We start from the raw sequence: 16,957 nt of genomic DNA, 5'->3' as shown, positions 1-16,957 counted from the left end.
CCGTAGCAAGGTTTTCCTTTATATAAAGATTCAGTTAGCTGCCCCAGCCCTGTATCGGAATACCCCGGCCAAGGCAAAGTGGCTTGTTGACGCCCAAGGCGCGTGCCCTGCTAGCTTCTTTCTAGCTACGCCCCTTCCTTAGGACTTATTTGATTCATTTTTGCATCCTACTGTAATGGCCGCGGTTGCTGACCGTCGGCATTAATTACCCGCCAACGGCTGCGACCGCAGGCCAGTGAGCTCTCGCTCGTGTCTCCCTCCACTGAGATGCTGACACACAAGACTGTCCTCGGCTGCTGCTGCTGTGCATAGGGTGCACCAGAATTAAGCTCCCTATCCCATCCCTACTCAACCTTCTGTATAAAAAGGACTCTGCCCTCTTCCTCTTTTCCTGAGCGTTGTGTCTGCATAGGATCGTTTAGCAAATGGTCCCATAGTTGTATCCTGTACCCAGTGTTCCCATATCCTGTTTCCCGTATCCAGCAATTGTTTTTGTTCCAGTACATAGTATATTTCTACAGTTTCGGAGTAGAGTTTGTCATCTGTGCCGAGTGTCATCTGTACCGAGTGTCATCTGTGCCGAGTGTCATCTGTACCGAGTGTCATCTGTGCCGAGTGTCTGCCGTGCTGAGTGTCTGCCGTGCCGAGTGTCTGTCTATCTTCTACCCAGGTACGCTGGTCCTAAAGACTTTCATTGACTGTGCGGCCAGCTGCTACTCCGCTACGGCAGAGCGGCCTTTGGGTCCACAGACCCCACAGCAGTGACACCTACATTTTATATATTTCCCATCATAAGATAAAAATGAATAAAAACACAAATAAAACTACAAAAAAATATTTGACATTTTTTTTTAAAAATTGCTGGAAAAACCTCTAGGTCTTTTTCTGCTGTTACAATTCTGTATTTCAGTTGCAGAATATGCTGAGACCATATACATACTGATAAAATAGGGAGGGGGGGGGGCTTCACTTTATAGTTTAGACCACAGTACTGTGACCCACACCCTGTCCAGAAGATATAACAAAAAATATGGAATTTATTGAAACTCTAAGGCGTAAAAAATTAGAGAATAAAGCGGGTGTGATCTTAGCTACACCGAGCAGAAATTGCCGTTATTAAAGTCATTATTGTATCCTGAATATTGATTTACCTCATCCATTTCGGACACATCGCAGCCAAAATCTAAAAAAAGTGAGCTCCTAGTTGACGTAGCCAAACCCCAACTGTGCTGGCAATGTTCAGGCAGAGAGGTATAGGTTACATAGGCATTTGTCATCTGGCACAGCCACACATACATTAAATGCACAAAGAATAATATTTCAGAGCGAACAACAAGTATTTATACCAAAGAACAAACAATGGCGCGATAAAATGGGCCATGTAAAGCGAACACTTATCTAACGGGGCAGAGATCACATGACATCACGTGATACCGGGACTTATCCCGTCTGTATCTCACATCACAAGTCATGTTCACAGCACTCTGCCGTCTCCATAGGTCTCAACTTTATGCCGCGTTACATATAAATTTGACACTTCAATTGCCGAACAAGACAAAAACCACAAATATTTTTTTTCATAAATAAGTATCGGAGAGTTTTCTGCCAAAGCAGGAAAATAAAACATTTTGAAATGTATGTCAGATGTTGAACGTTTGGAAAATATGTCGAAATAAAGGTAAAGTGCTGAAAAGTAATGGAATGACCTTAACCTAACTTCTGTAAGGTTTCCAAGAAGGGTTTCATGCACCATAAAACAACATGAGACTCATCAGTGGTGACTTTTTATTTTTCAATAATTTTTCTTGAAATCGAATCTGCTTATAATAACAAGGTCACCGTAATAAGTAATCGCTGGTGACTTTTTAAAGAAATATAACTACGCGCTTTACTATCCCATATATTCAGCTTTGCTGCTTTTTTAATCTTGATTTACCCCCGCAATGTTCAATATATCATGTTCCTTCCCGAAAATATTGTTTAAGTTTGGTTTGAACCTACAGTTAGCAATATATTAGGGGACTCCTTAAATAGATATTCCAGTATATAAACCTATTTTCAAGATCTCTGCTTGCTATCAGTGAAATAATCTACTACAATTTGTAGTACAATACATGTGGATAGGGATTTCAAAACCCCATTTATAAAACGCGGGAATAATCCATGCAGATTTCAGGGTATGTCCGCAGAAAATTCCATATGTAAGTCATGCGGATTTTGGTTGGATTTGCCACGCAGTTGTGATAAAATTCCACTGCATCTGAACGTACCCTTATTGGCCCATTATACGGGGGCTGGGCTGACATGAGGAGACTCTGCTAATCTGGCATGCCACCCCAACCCTACAGATCAGCATAAGAGGTTAAAGGATTATTGCCAACTCAAACATTTATGGCATATCCACAGGATATGCCATAAATGTCTGGTAGATGTGGGTTCCTCTCCAATTAGTCATTGCCCGGAATCAACTGCCAGCGGCCATTTCACTAGGTGCGGGTCCCAGAGCTTGGACCTGCAGCTATCAGAATTTATGGCATATCCTGCAGCACAGACCGGGCCTGATGTGGCAGTCTGAAGGGTTCTGTGGTGGGTGGACAAGAGAAGACAGAGGAGCGGTGAGTAAAGCACAATATATATATATATATATATATATATATATATATATATATATATATATATATATATATATATATATATGTATATTTGACGATGGGGGGAATGATCAGAGGAGGGGTCTTATCGGAGGGGTGGTCTGATCAAAGGAGAGGCACGTGGGTCCCGACATTGCCCGGCTACACCCCTGCTTTCAATGTACATAGGAATGATTCCACTGACTAGCACCAAACAGAGATACTTTTTCATTATACAGTGGTTACGTTTTTACAGACTCAGTCTTTTTTTGGGGAGAAATTCATTAATGTTTTTTTGGGGGGTCATTAGTGACAGTGGTCTTATGTATATGATCAGCTTTAGTCTAAATGACCTGACCATGAATCCCAACTGGTCGCCTTGACCTTATATATTAATGCCAGGCTCTAAGTTCTATTGACTTAAATTTACTGAGGGGTATGTTGGGTTTCACAACACGCCAGTTCTCATAAAGCTAATCTTCATTGCTGGAGTAAAGGTCCTATTACATGGGCCAATATGGACGTTCATATGGACACTCGTTCCCGATTATTGCCCTGTGTAAACAAGGAGACGTCCTGCCGTCATGATGAAAATGTATTGGGATGAGCGATCGTAGTAATGATCGCTCATCTCCATACTTAAGCAATCATTGCTCCTTGTGAAAGGAGCAAATGAGCGCCGATCAACAAGCTGTCTTGTTGATCGGCGCTCGTTTTCACGGCCCGTATCAGGCTGCGTAATAAGACCTTAAGACTTCAGTTCATTTAGATGCATCACCCTAATTTAAGTTCTTTTAATCTGATGACATAGACTACTACTGGTGTACCCCTTCTGTTTAGTAGTCGGGGCAACAGCTGAATGGACTTTAAAAGTGTCAACCACCTTATTAGCTAGAAATATGCTAGAAGAAGTTGTCAGTTCCCTTCCCCCGTCTCCTACCGGGTAAGTGCAGCTTTTTTCTCTCTACTTGCATTGTGTTACATATGGTCTTACCTACGAAGCCCTGCACCTCCATAGACTTATACCACAGCCACTGTTGTACTGCCGAATGTCCAGAAGGACTACTGGTCCCAGCAGTGCTGACTGATTCTCTTGTACTTAAGCAACAGCTGAATGGACTTTAAAAGTGTCAACCACCTTATTAGCTAGAAATATGCTAGGAGCAGTTGTCAGTTCCCTTCCCCCGTCTCCTACTGGGAGCTCATTCAAACTTCATTACTCAACAGGGGGCGACACTGTGTACATGAGAAAACTCCTTAGAGAATATGAGAATTTAAAACATCTGATCCATTTTGGGAACTGAGCTTCAAAGTATGAAAAGATATTAACAAAAAAAGCACATCACATTAGCAGATAATTCCTTTTACATTTTATTCTCTGAACTGTATTTTTTGCTGCAGTGATACACACATCTCTGTTAACACATCTTTGTCCTGATTTCACTTGTTAAAGCTGCAGTTTGTACCCCAGATCTGCTCATACTAGAAATTGCAATCAGAGTCATCCATTCTGGACCTTATGGGGAGCTGTATGTGGTCACCTGGTCACCTGGCATGCATACAATCATACACATACTAGTAGCTGCTGTCTCCTCTCTCCTATCCTTCTCTTCTTATGTCTTTCAATCTCCGGTTTGTTTCTCTCATACTCACATCTTCTGTAACTAGCTGGATTAGTGGTATTATCTCTTCACAAACAACCCTTTTTAACCGGTTCAGGTCCGCACTGTTTTGAGCCTTCAGGGCCAGACACCGTTTAGCCCTTTTTAGCACGCGTTAGTTAAATAGCTATAACTTTTTATTTGTTGGGCTAGCGACAGTGGCGTAACTACCGCTATAGCAGCGGCTGCTACGGGGCCCGCAGCATGAGGAGGCCCGTGCCACCCGCCAGCACGGCCCTCCCCCATGGCCGGAGGCTCCGCTAGCAACCGCTATGGCTGTTACAGCGCGACGCCACTGAAGGGGTTGTTCCTACAAAAGACATGCATCCCCTATCGACAGGATAGGGGATACATGTGGGATCGATGGGACGCCCAGCGATAAGGAGAACGGGGGACCGAAAGTCCGACGAAGTTCTCCATGACAAACCTCAGACTTCCGGGGTCTGTCGGCAGCTCCATAGGAATGACTTGTGCACTGGTCACGCTTGTGCGCATGCGTGACCAGTGCACCTTTCATTTTTATTGAACTGCGCAGACGCCGGAAGTCCGAGGTTAGTCATGGAGAACTTCGGGGGACTTTCGGTCCCCCGTTCTCCTTATCGCTGCCAGCGATCACACATGTATCCCCTATACTGTGGATAGGGGATACATCTCTTTTGTAGGACAAACTATAGGCCGTTTTTTTTTGGGGGGGGGGCTGTATGGCGTTATCTAAAGGGGGGGCTGTATGGCGTTATCTACAGGGGGAGTTTAGTGCTGTATGGTGTTATCTACAGGGGGAGGGCTATATGGCGTTACCTACAGGGGGGCTGTATGGCGTTATCTACAGGGGGATTTTAGGGCTGTATGGTGTTATCTACAGGGGGGCTGTATGGTGTAATCTACAGGGGGGGCTGTATGGCGTTATCTACAGGGGGCTATATAGCGTTATCTACAGGGGGGTTGTATGGTGTAATCTACAGGGGGGGCTGTATGGCGTTATCTACAGGGGGCTATATAGCGTTATCTACAGGGGGGCTGTATGGCGTTATCTACAGGGGGCTGTTTGGCGTTATCTACAGGGGGAGGGCTGTATAGCGTTATCTACAGGGGGGTTGTATGGCGTTATCAACAGGGGGTCTGTAAGGCGTTATCTACAGGGTGCTGTGTATGGTGCTATCTATAGGGGGGCACTGTGTGGCTGAATCTATAGGGAGGCACTACATACAAGGTTGTGTGATACCCTGGGGAGGGGGGGCCCAAGTCAAAAGTTTGCTATGGGGCCCAGTCTTTCCAGGTTACGCCCCTGGCTAGCGACGTGATTTTTGCGATAATTTTTTCCGTAGACAATGCAGATTTCTTTTTTTTATCATTTTTATATACATCCTTTTTGCTATTGTAGAATTTTTATTCTTAAAGTTTGAAAATAATAGTAAAAAAATACTATTTTACTTTTCAGCTATTTTTTTTTTGGTAATAACATAGTTTTACCCTAAAATAGCTAAAATAGACCTTTTATTTGTGATCGTCATTGTCTGCTGTAAATTTTAATATATTACATGTCTATATTAGGGTAATTGAGTCCGGGCTAGCGTTGTGACAATGATTGGCAGGGGGGGGGGCGGCTTGATGGTTTTTTTGGGGTGGGTATTTTATTTGTATTTATTATTAAAAAAAATTGCACTTTACTTTTAGTTTTTTATTATTATGTTCTGTCCCTCAAAGGTCAAAAAAGAACTTTGGGGAACTTTATGTATTTTTTTTCTTTCTTTTACACCATCTTTTTCCACTGTAACTGGTGCTGCACAGCAGGGAAATCAGCCCTCTCATAGTGACGATTGTCACTAATAGGGCTGTGCTGGGTCTAGTAAGACCCAGCAGCAGTCTGTCACTAACGACACACCCGGTGATCATGTGACCAGTCACATGAACACCGGGAGCAATAGAGACAGCGGTGCAGCCGCTGCCTCTTCCTATACACAGCGCTCATTGAGCGCTGTGTACAAGTGATCAGAGAAGACAGAAGCAGCGAAAGCTGCTTGTATCCTCTCCTCAGGGTCCCCGGCAGTCACTGACAGCCGGAGACCCGACATTCAGCTGTCCGATCTCTCGGGCAGTAAGTTAAAACCTGCGCCGTAAAAAGTCTATTGCGCGGGATTTAAGGACCCTGACCGCTGGGCATAAAAACACAGCCAGCGGTCGGGAACCAGTTAATATGAAGTTGAAGTCCGGGTGAAGTTTCCATCAGCTGCTCATTTCCTTTGTAGCGGCCGCTACAGGGGAAATTAAGTATTACAGGTGGTCATCATATGAATTGCCATCCATGTAATACATAAATGGACCGGGCCAACCAATGCGAGAGCTGCTGATTAACTCTCTGCTCTTATTCATACATTGGGAGGTCTCAAGTCGGGTACCCCTTCTATGATATCCTTATGCCGAAAAAGGGCATATGTAAAGGATTCTTTGAGATGAGACAATGGTTTTCTCATATAAGTGGATGAAGAACAATTACATGCATAATCCTCCTTTATTGGGCTTCCAATAATTTCAATAGAAGTAACTATAAATTGGGTGAGATATTAAATAAAAAATTTTTAAGAAACCAAAATTTTGAATAGTTAAAATACGTCTTGAACATTCTTCAGGCCTCATCCCTACAAGTAAATAACTTAGGGCACCCTATTCTTGACACCTCCTGTAAATTTTAAACTTGGTGTATCTCACCATAGCAGACAAAACTAAAATTCTGTGACTGCTTTAAATACATAATCCTGAATAGAAATGATATAAAAGGAACAGAGGAAAGTAATTATTAGCAACAAATAATGTGATGTCACATATTGAACGTTCTGCTCTTTTGTCTTTTGTGTATATACGGTATATATAAAAAAAAACAACTTTAGTACCATTGCAACATAATCTGTAAAAAAAAAAAAAATAAAAAAAAAATGTGCAGAATAGTTTTTCTGCATTCGTCCGCACTTCCATTTTGTGCACTTATATATATGTATATATATATATATATATATACATGTATATATATCTATAGAAATTAAAAAATTGCACTTACTTATTGCTTCCACAAACTGCTCAAAGAAGCTATGTGGGAACAGAGGATCCGGCAGCTCTCGGAAAAACATCTTGAGTGCTCCAGTGACAACGTGTATGTCCTCCCACTGGCTGTCGTCCAAATTCAGCTTCTCTTCTGGGAAAACACGAGGAGAAATGGAACAACTGGTTTTAATGAAACAATTACAAGACACTAATTATTATGTTAATGTTTCCCTACTATCATCAGCAACCGTTAACAGCCTTCTGCACCTAGAGGTTTGGTGCGGTGTTTTTTTGTTTTTTTTTCGACTCTAGGAAAGGAGCGTATTCAATGAAATACCATCTGTAGGAATGCAGCTAACAAAAAAAAAAAATAACAAAAAAAATACAGGAGATAAAAAGAGACATGGCATTGACATAACATGTCAGATACATTTATTCCCATAATGCATCAGCATAGAAATTAGAATTACAGCTCAACATGATTCAAAGCTATTCGGTTTTATTCGGGAGGCCGAGGGGCTGAGTTGCCAATGTTGTGCAACTCAAGGGACCGACCTAAGGCCTAACTGAGCCAACATGAGACATATGCTAAGTGCGGCAATAGAAAATAGGCTATTATGTTACATATGCTGGCCATGCAATGTGCTGGGGAATTATAGGTAAGGCATTGTCACATTTGTTTGTGGCTGACAGCAACATCAACTAGGAATATGCACGAGAGGGGAGGAGGAGGAGGAGGAGGAGGAGGGGGAGCAAATCCTCTTTTTAATGATTTCAATAATGTTCTGTTTTCAACTCAGCAAGGTAAACTGCGGGAGCAACAATGCTAGGCGGACCCCTGTTGGTCTACCTAGGCTGTGTAAATCTGTCAGGAATGATAACGTGCCAGACACAAAAAATACTCTTCTTCCAGCAGTCGCCGGTTACACACAGGAGAACGTTTTGTTTGAAGCTACCCTGAACTGAGAATCTTTGCAAATTTGAAAGAGAGAACTTTAATACAATATTTAATTAGGAAGAATGAAATAATTATCCTCCATTGCTTGGTGTTATCAGGTTGTATTTGCTAAAACATCAAACGTACGGTAATTACACGGCGCACACGCACCTCGCTGCTCGGTGACAACTTTTTGTGGAGAACTGCGGAAGTGTTACATGGGGAAATTAATACATTTATTTAATTAGATTCGGCGGAAGTGCTGCTAACGCTACAAGACAAAGCTTATAAAAAGAGCTCAGGTAGAATAGAAACGCGTGGTAGGAGAAATGAAAGATAAACTACTGCTTCCTAATAAGATCATGAGGTGGGACAGTGGGTGTAGTAGTATATACAGCATGGACCAGGTATGGACATGGAGGAAGGAGTGCTCCTGGAAAAACTAAATAAAAATAGAGCCTGACAACTGGAATAGATTTATTATAACATATTATCACGGAACAGAGTTCCCCTTTAAATGGTATATTAAGGCCATTTAGATATTTAAAAAATGGGTTGGGTAAATTGTATTACAAGTCTAGTAAATTTAGGCAAGTGCATATATATAGACAAAAACACCAAACACGTAGGAATTTCTACACTATATGTCCTAACAGATTGCGGGAGAAACCTCATATAAACAATAGGGTCAGAGGTGAAACTTCATTTATAATACTGGTATCTTCTTATGTGTCAGAGAGACCTTTGTATCCGATCAGGGTGTGTCTGCCACCTCTGCACCCCCCTATAGCTACTCCCCTGAATAGGGAGAAATATAAAAAATGTATGAAAATGTGGCTTTGGTTGGATTAAAATCCATCCGTAACCAGTCTTTGGGGCCCTAATACATTTTTGGGTTTGTAGACCAACTTGATGTTTTTGGACTTTTTTAAGTTTCAATGATTGTCCCAAATCCATTAAAAACGGAGATGGAAATTCTGTTCAGAAAATATGGACTGTCCATCCTAGGGACTGTGGGTATTGAGGAGGGTTGTTCATAAAGCGTCTATAGGGCAGCTCTACATATGGGATATGTCCATAAGATGCAATGTATCCCACACATAGAGTAGCGATAGAATAAGAATCAGAGATAAGAAAGACACCCGCACCTACAGGGCTTGGTATACGAAGCATGAGGACATTTGCTGGTTCTCATACATAGGATTTATTTATATATTCCTTTCCAACCTGTACTACCATAGGCATATACCTGGAGTCCCCATAATATTCATTTTTGTTGCCTATATAGCGTCAACATATTCCGCAGCACTGCACAGAGTTGTCATAACTCACTGTCCCCAGTGGGACTCACAAGTTCAATCCACTATCTGTATGTTTTTGGCGTTTTTGGAGGAAACCGGAGAAACCCATGCAAAGACAGGTAGAACATACAAACTCCATACAGACGTTGCCCTCGTGCAACATAACCACTGAGCAACTACTGTGTAAATTCAACCCTAAATATAACGTTCCTGTCCCACAGCACGGCTCCACTTTTATTTGGCTTGCTGGATCCTAAACATCTGGCCGACATAACAACGGTCACAGATAGGCAGTAATAAAAAAGTAACAACAAAATATAACAAAACCTAAAACTTGAAGAACAAAAATTTCCCAGGACAAATGCTTAATACCTAAGGCTGTTTGGACAAAAATCAAATCCAATTTTCTTTTGTTGGGATTTGTATCAAAGAATATCCCGTCAAACTGCAATAAAGCGAGTTCTGCTCATTGATCATCAACGGCATTGTGTGTCAAATTCCGCCACTGACGTCAATAATGACTTTGACATAAACGTCTGTGGGGGGGCCAAACTTCTCACAGTAGCTTCTCCATAGACTTCATGTGCGTGTCAGCACGAGCTGTGGTCATCAAGTGACCTCCCTTTAACTGCAATCAAGTTGATTGTTTAAATATGATCAATTACCAGCTCCCGTCTCCTCCCCGTTCTTTTTAACTCTCATTTGGAACGAAACGTTCACATAAGACACAAGCCGACAGGATCTTAAGAGTCATCAAGAAACAATGATACGAAAAGACAAAGAACCTGATGGCTTTACTGTCACTTTAAAGAACGAGGGCTTTGCATTGTTAAAATGTGTCAGATATTTGGAAATGTCCCTCTCGCCGTGGTGCCACACCCCCTGCGTGCCCTTATAATAAAATTGGTTTTACTCCTGATTAAATCATTTTCTCCTCTCCCACTACCATACTTTTCATAATGGACCTGTGTACTCTACAGCTGGCGTTCTTCCCATGACACCAATTCTTACTTTATCTTTTAAGCACTTTGCAGCTAGGATCTCATGCAGAGGGCTTATGTTTTGTTAAGAGCTTCGTTCTTACAGAAATAGCTGAACACATGTTCTAAAAAATGTTGTACAATTTATTGCTTGAAACACATTTAGAAAATGTAAAAGTAGCTATGTTGTAACGGGGAAGTTGAGGAGCGCGCAGAACAATGTGCAATGTGATCAACGTGTTTATTGGGTTGGGGATAGACACGCAGTAGATGAGTAATTTCACGACTGCAATGAGATGTATATGACTGTAGATAAATTCACATTAGTCTGGCGTCCGTGTACAGAGGCGTAACTTGAAGCTCTTGGACCCCAATGCAAAATCTTTAAAGGGCCCCCAGTTATCACTGGCTCGAGGACCTGGGTTCAACTACATCCTATAACTTCGAAATTCACTAATATGAGCTTCCTAGGCGATATATGTTTTTAAGTCCAAAATACAAGAATTTTTTTTTTCTATGATCAGGACATGATATTCTGATGTATGGACCTTTTAATGTTTGGGATCGGAACCATGGAGATACCAAACCGTTGGCTGATATCAAGTTGGAACTATTTTACTATACCATATATTAATATCCCCAAAATCAGGACATCTTAAGCCTTGCCTGGGAACACCCGTAAAATGGCATGAACGCCCACATTTCATTCAAATTTGCATAAACCCCACCCCTTTAAGGTCTGTTTTGTAAAATGGTACCATCAAAACAGGGACTGCTACCAAATATGCTATACACACATATACATAGGGTCATGTTCACTTGGATAGATTGCTGTGTTGGGATGTACTGGGAAGGCCCAGTGACCACTTCTATGTCCCCACACACATAATAGTTGTAGACTCCTTCCCCCCAGAAGCTGTGGAGTCGATTATTTAGAGCAGTGTTTTATAATTCCAGCCCTCAAGTACATCCAACAGGTCATGAAGATATACCATAGAAAAAACATCCGTGGCAACTCCTCATGTGTAGACTACCTGTGCAATACTTAGAAAATCCAGAAAACATGTTGGGGGTAATTGGGGTCTATAGTTAAAGGCTATGTACACCTTTGAAGTATTTTTTTTTAATAAAAAAAAGTGTATCAGTGGGATTGGTGCAACTTACTAAATACTTTTTATAAAAAAATATTTTTGCTTTTTGAGATACAGCTGCTTTATATCCTGAATACAGAGCAGCTGTATCTAGTGCTGAAACCTGTATCTGTCACGTCAGCGGGACTGACGGGTTCAGTGTCAGCGTGTCCTCCATGTCTCTGACACACAGGATCCACCGGTTATCCATCACATCTAAGTTACAAACTTAGGGTATGTGCACACGACAGCGCCAAATACGTCTGAAATTACGGAGCTGTTTTCAGGAGAAAACAGCTCCAGAATTTCAGACGTTTTTACAAGTGCACGTGTTTTTCGCGGCGTCCATTACGGACGTAATTGGAGCTGTTCTTCATTGGAGTCAATGAAAAACAGCTCCAATTACATCCCAAGAAGTGTCCTGCACTTCTTTGACGCGGCCGTAATTTTATGCGCTGTTTTTTGACAGCGACGCGTAAAATGACAGCTCGTCTGCACAGAACATCGTAAGACCCATTGCAGGCAATGGGCAGATATTTGCCGACGTATTGGAGCCGTCTTTTCAGGCGTAATTCGAGGCGTAAAACGCCTTCGATCCTGTGTGTCAGGGCTAATGGACCTGATGCAAATAGATAGAACCTTTTCTATTTTGCTTACACCTTGGAGTGCTGCCTGATTCTTGGATCTATATATGTATATACATATATATATATATATATATATATATATACAGTATATATATATATATATATATATATATATATATATATATATATATATATAAAAAGAGTTGTGTTCAGTCTGACCGGTAGTAATGAACTAAACTGTAAATTCCACCTTAAAATTTTCTTGACTGATTGATCCAAACTTTCAAAAAATGTAGCCATATATTTTTGAGTTCATGCCTTACAACAAATGCTTTTAATGGTTTGTTAGGTGATGACATCATTTTACTTTTATTTAGCATAATTTTACTTTTTTTTCCCTCCAGCTAAAATCCGGGAGTCCTCTTCCAGCCCCAGAGTTCAGTTCTGAATAAATAATATGTCTCCTTTTAATTACTTGTCCGTTGGCTACAAGTCACACATTTTCCTTTAGGTCTATAAGCCTCAGATTTATTTTTCTTTTCCTATTCTCCTTAATATTATTAAAGTGTTTTGTTATCGTCATATTTCACCTCCATGGTTGGATTATTGTTATTTCATTACATTGTAAAAACTTGTTTGAGGATATTTTCTTATGATTAATAATAGATCCTCAGTGTCCCCATATGGTGGATGTTTCTGGGAACCAACTAATGTAGAAGGTTACAATCTTCAGACGACAGTAGTATACATCCGTGTGATGGCTGGTAAAACAACAACCGTCACACGGACGCATGGGTTTCAATGGGGCCGTTCACACGGCCGTTGTTTCAACGGACCGTGTGAAGGGCCAGTTGAAAAATCGAACGTGTCCTATTTTCTTTCGTTTTCACGCATACCTCGATAGACTGAAGTCTATGGGGATTCGTGAAAACGGGTGCAACTCGGGCGTGAAAAAAGGGCCGTTTTTCATGGCCGAGTTTGCACTCGTTGGTGTGAATCTGGCCTTATATATATGTGGAGGGTCCGGGAATAGTGCAACCTTATTACTCCTTGGCTTCCCTTTTCATAAAGGAGGTGAAAAGGGGGTAACTCGAAGTTCCTGAGCCCAATGTTAAATCTGTAATAGGACCAAGATGCTTCATTTTTAGGACTGATCTTATATGGGACAGAGGGACCATTGGGTGCCTGGGTGTCACCTAATTCCTTGCACCTCCTATTCTTATGCCCCCCGGAGCAATGCTCACTAAACACTTTACAGAGTGCCACCATTTTATCGTTCATTTGTATGGATTTTGTAAGGGATTGGATTTAGGACTGGACATGAGTAGCTACTGTGTTGGCCACTTGATCAATGGAGATGAAATATAGGGACGATGTCTACCATTAGACATCTCTTAATGTCTTCTACCGGCTTTACAGTAAAGTAACATTATAACTAAAATATATGTTTGCAACCATCACAAAGTAGATGTATGGGGCTTATTGGACTTTAAGATGTTTTTTATTTCATTGTACAAATATATGAGTGTTTTTTCCTCCCTCCCACAGTTTGCAGCCTCTAGGTGCTTTTTTTTTGCAGAAAAAAAAGAAAACTAAACACAGATCAGTGGTCACTGCAAGGGAACAGCTACTGATTTCATAAAAAATAAATACATAATACATACAACATTATAAGGCGTCATTCACATCTGTGTTGGGGTTACCGTTGCTCCGCTCCATCAGGGAACAGAACAGAGAAAATATCGGAAGTGCCGGTTCCGTTGAATGACGAACACCATCGGCACCCGACGGAACCCATTGATTTTATTAGGTTCTGTCTGGGTTTCCCTCATGGTGTCTGTCATTATACAGGAAACAATAACGCTATTGTTTCCGGTATTTTCGGCTGGATCTGTGATAGAGGTTCCTAACGGAGCCCCCAACACAGATGTGAACAAGGCTTTATTACTGTAATACATTTATGAACATAGAGAAAAGGGGTCCCAAAGCAAAAGTCAAAATGGACTGTTCAGAAGACTTGAAGCAGGGCAAGTCTCCATCAATGGTGGGTGATCTGATGACTAAAAGTAATTCCCCCAGTAAACGCTAATATAGCGACTAAATTACAGAATAAGAAAACGTATTTTAAATTAGTTTTAATTTCTTTTTTAAATACTATAATATTACAAGTCCAGCACTAAAATTGACAATTAGGCTGGATTCACAGGAGCATGTTCGGTCCGTAAAGGACGTAACGTATTTTGGCCGCAATTCCCGGACCGAACACACTGCAGAGAGCCGGGCACCTAGCATTATAGTTATGTACGGCGCTAGGAGTCCCTGCCTCTCCGTGGAACTACTGTCCCGTACTGAAAACATGATTACAGTACGGGACAGTTGTCTCACAGCGAGCGGACTGTGGAAGGTGCGCGGCCACGCAGCCACACACTTTATAGGGAACACTGATCACTGGTCCCATTACTGGTCCGTACTCTTCTTTTCCTTTACTTCTTAGGAAAAGAAGGGCCATTTTCCCCATCCATTTTTTGTTAATATTGAAATGCCTGTAAAGGGGAGGGCAGCGCGTGAAGGTTCACACCTCCTATGGGTATCCTACTCTCCAGATGCCCAATATCAGCTACATGCTCTGCATCTAGAGCTTGTATACCCGTCTTACTTTTAAAACTTTCCTATTACAAATTCTGACCTACTTTTTATAATTTTTTTTAGTACAAACACATCTATATACACTGGATCCTGTCAACCTATATATATATGGAACGCCCAGAGAAAACTGTATCCCATTACTTATAACAAGTGCTTTACTGAAGCTTCAAACTCTATCCTAAATTCCAGTGTAATTTTTCATTTGGTAGCGGCTGACAGTTCCCCAGTTTAGAGGGATTTTCAGAGTCAATAGGGGTCTCATTTGTGGTTTTTTAACCCTTTAAATGGACTTATATAATGATTAACATATGGCAACTATTCAGACTGTTGTGAATATTGGCATGAATTATGGTCAACTTCCCAAGATACGTAAAATGCTTCAACAGAAGGTTAAAAACACAAAACAAATAACTTAAAACTGTTGCAACATATTAACAACTTAACACATAACAACAATATACTAAATATCCCGGGATGCGGCCATATTGTCTTCTCCCATGTAACATGGAAGGTTCTCATTAAACTTTGTGCAACCATCATTGCTCACAAGGAACATCAGACCAAAGTGATATTTGTGATCCTGCTGAATATACAAAAATGTGCAAGTCATTTTATTTGAAAGGGTTTATTTATCACATGGGAAAACATTTATCATTGTGTTGAATCAAATCAGACATGGAGAACTTCCACCTGTGTTGTGATATTGTGTCGGACAGGAAGGTACTCAAGGTAAATTTACGGCAGGAAAGCAAGATTATATGTAATCCTAACACTTCCTTTCTTTTTTTTATCTTGTTAGCGACCTGTATAAATGGAAACATTTTTCTAATATTTGGGGTTTAAAAAAATGAATAAAATAATAATAATAAAAAAATATATACATATATTTTTATTGGTAAATGAGAATCACTGGTCTTGGGAATGTCAGTGTTTGGATATTTTCTATTCCTTCTTATCCCATGTTCACACTGCGTTTTTGTTGCTTTTTTCTTTTCTTTTAGTAGATAGACTTCTATGTCTCTCAATGGGAGGCCATCAACCAAAACCATTAACCCATGTTAGAAACGCAATAAAAAAAACGTGTGAACCCAGCCTTACAAGAAGTGGCAGCCACTTTTTGATCATGATAACTCAATCATTAATACCAGGGCATACAAGGCAGGGGACAATCTAAAATTACCATTTGGGCCCCTCCTAATGCTGGATGTTGTTCATCTCCCCCACCCCTTTTAGACAAAAAGCATAGCATGAACCTTGGACTGGTTCCTTACTCTCTTGTTTCTGTAGGGACAAGGAGCCTTTTGCAGGTTTCAAGACCCATTGCGGAGGACAAATTGGCATTATTGGTGGGGGGAGAAACAGACTGTGAGGAGAGGACTAGGCAACAGGATAAGGAGATCCTTTCGTTACAAAACAGCAATGAAAATGAAAATAAAAATGCCCAAATAATGTAAAATAATCACATTTCTGATACTGAAAGTGAAACATTTAAAGGCAAGTTAAAGTGTATGTTCACAAATGGCAGAAGTCTAGCAAGCAAAATGGGGGAGCTGGAGGCCTTGGTACTGGAAGAAAATATAAATATAGTTGGTGTTGCTGAAACATGGCTGGACTCTTCTCATGACTGGGCTGTAAATCTACAGGGTTTCACATTGTTTCGGAAAGACAGGGTGAATAGGAAAGGTAGTGGTGCATGTCTGTATGTAAGAAGCGATATGAAGGTGGTGTATGTGTGTATGTGAGAAGTGATATGAAGGTGGTGTATGTCTGTATGTGAGAAGTGATATGAAGGCGGTGATGTATGTCTGTATGGGAGAAGTGATATGAAGGCGGTGGTGTATCTCTGTATGTGAGAAGTGATATGAAGGCGGTGGTGTATGTATGTGAGAAGTGATATGAAGGCGAGTGTGAAAGAGACATTAGAGGGTGAAGATTGTGAGGAGATTGAAACCTTGTGGGTGGAATTACAAAGGGAGGTAAACACTGAAAAAATTACTTTTGGTGTAATCTATAGACCCCCCAATATAACTGAGGAGATGGAAGGTCAGC

The 16,957-nt window shown here is 41.0% G+C and overlaps 1 protein-coding gene across 1 annotated transcript in view; it reads right to left on the bottom strand.

Annotated features, from left to right (window-relative positions):
• The window catches only part of ARHGAP15 (Rho GTPase activating protein 15), a 222,241-nt gene that overhangs the window by 91,386 nt on the left and 113,898 nt on the right, over positions 1-16,957 (bottom strand). Inside the window, exon 7 of the mRNA XM_075831029.1 lies at positions 7,344-7,478. Within this exon, the coding sequence (XP_075687144.1) occupies positions 7,344-7,478 (135 nt within the window). The remainder of the gene's footprint in view (positions 1-7,343; positions 7,479-16,957) is intronic.

Source organism: Rhinoderma darwinii, chromosome 6 (assembly GCF_050947455.1).
Source record: "Rhinoderma darwinii isolate aRhiDar2 chromosome 6, aRhiDar2.hap1, whole genome shotgun sequence".
NCBI lineage: Eukaryota > Metazoa > Chordata > Amphibia > Anura > Rhinodermatidae > Rhinoderma > Rhinoderma darwinii.
Note: the sequence above shows the minus strand (reverse complement) of the source record. Positions and strands in the feature narration are given on the sequence as shown.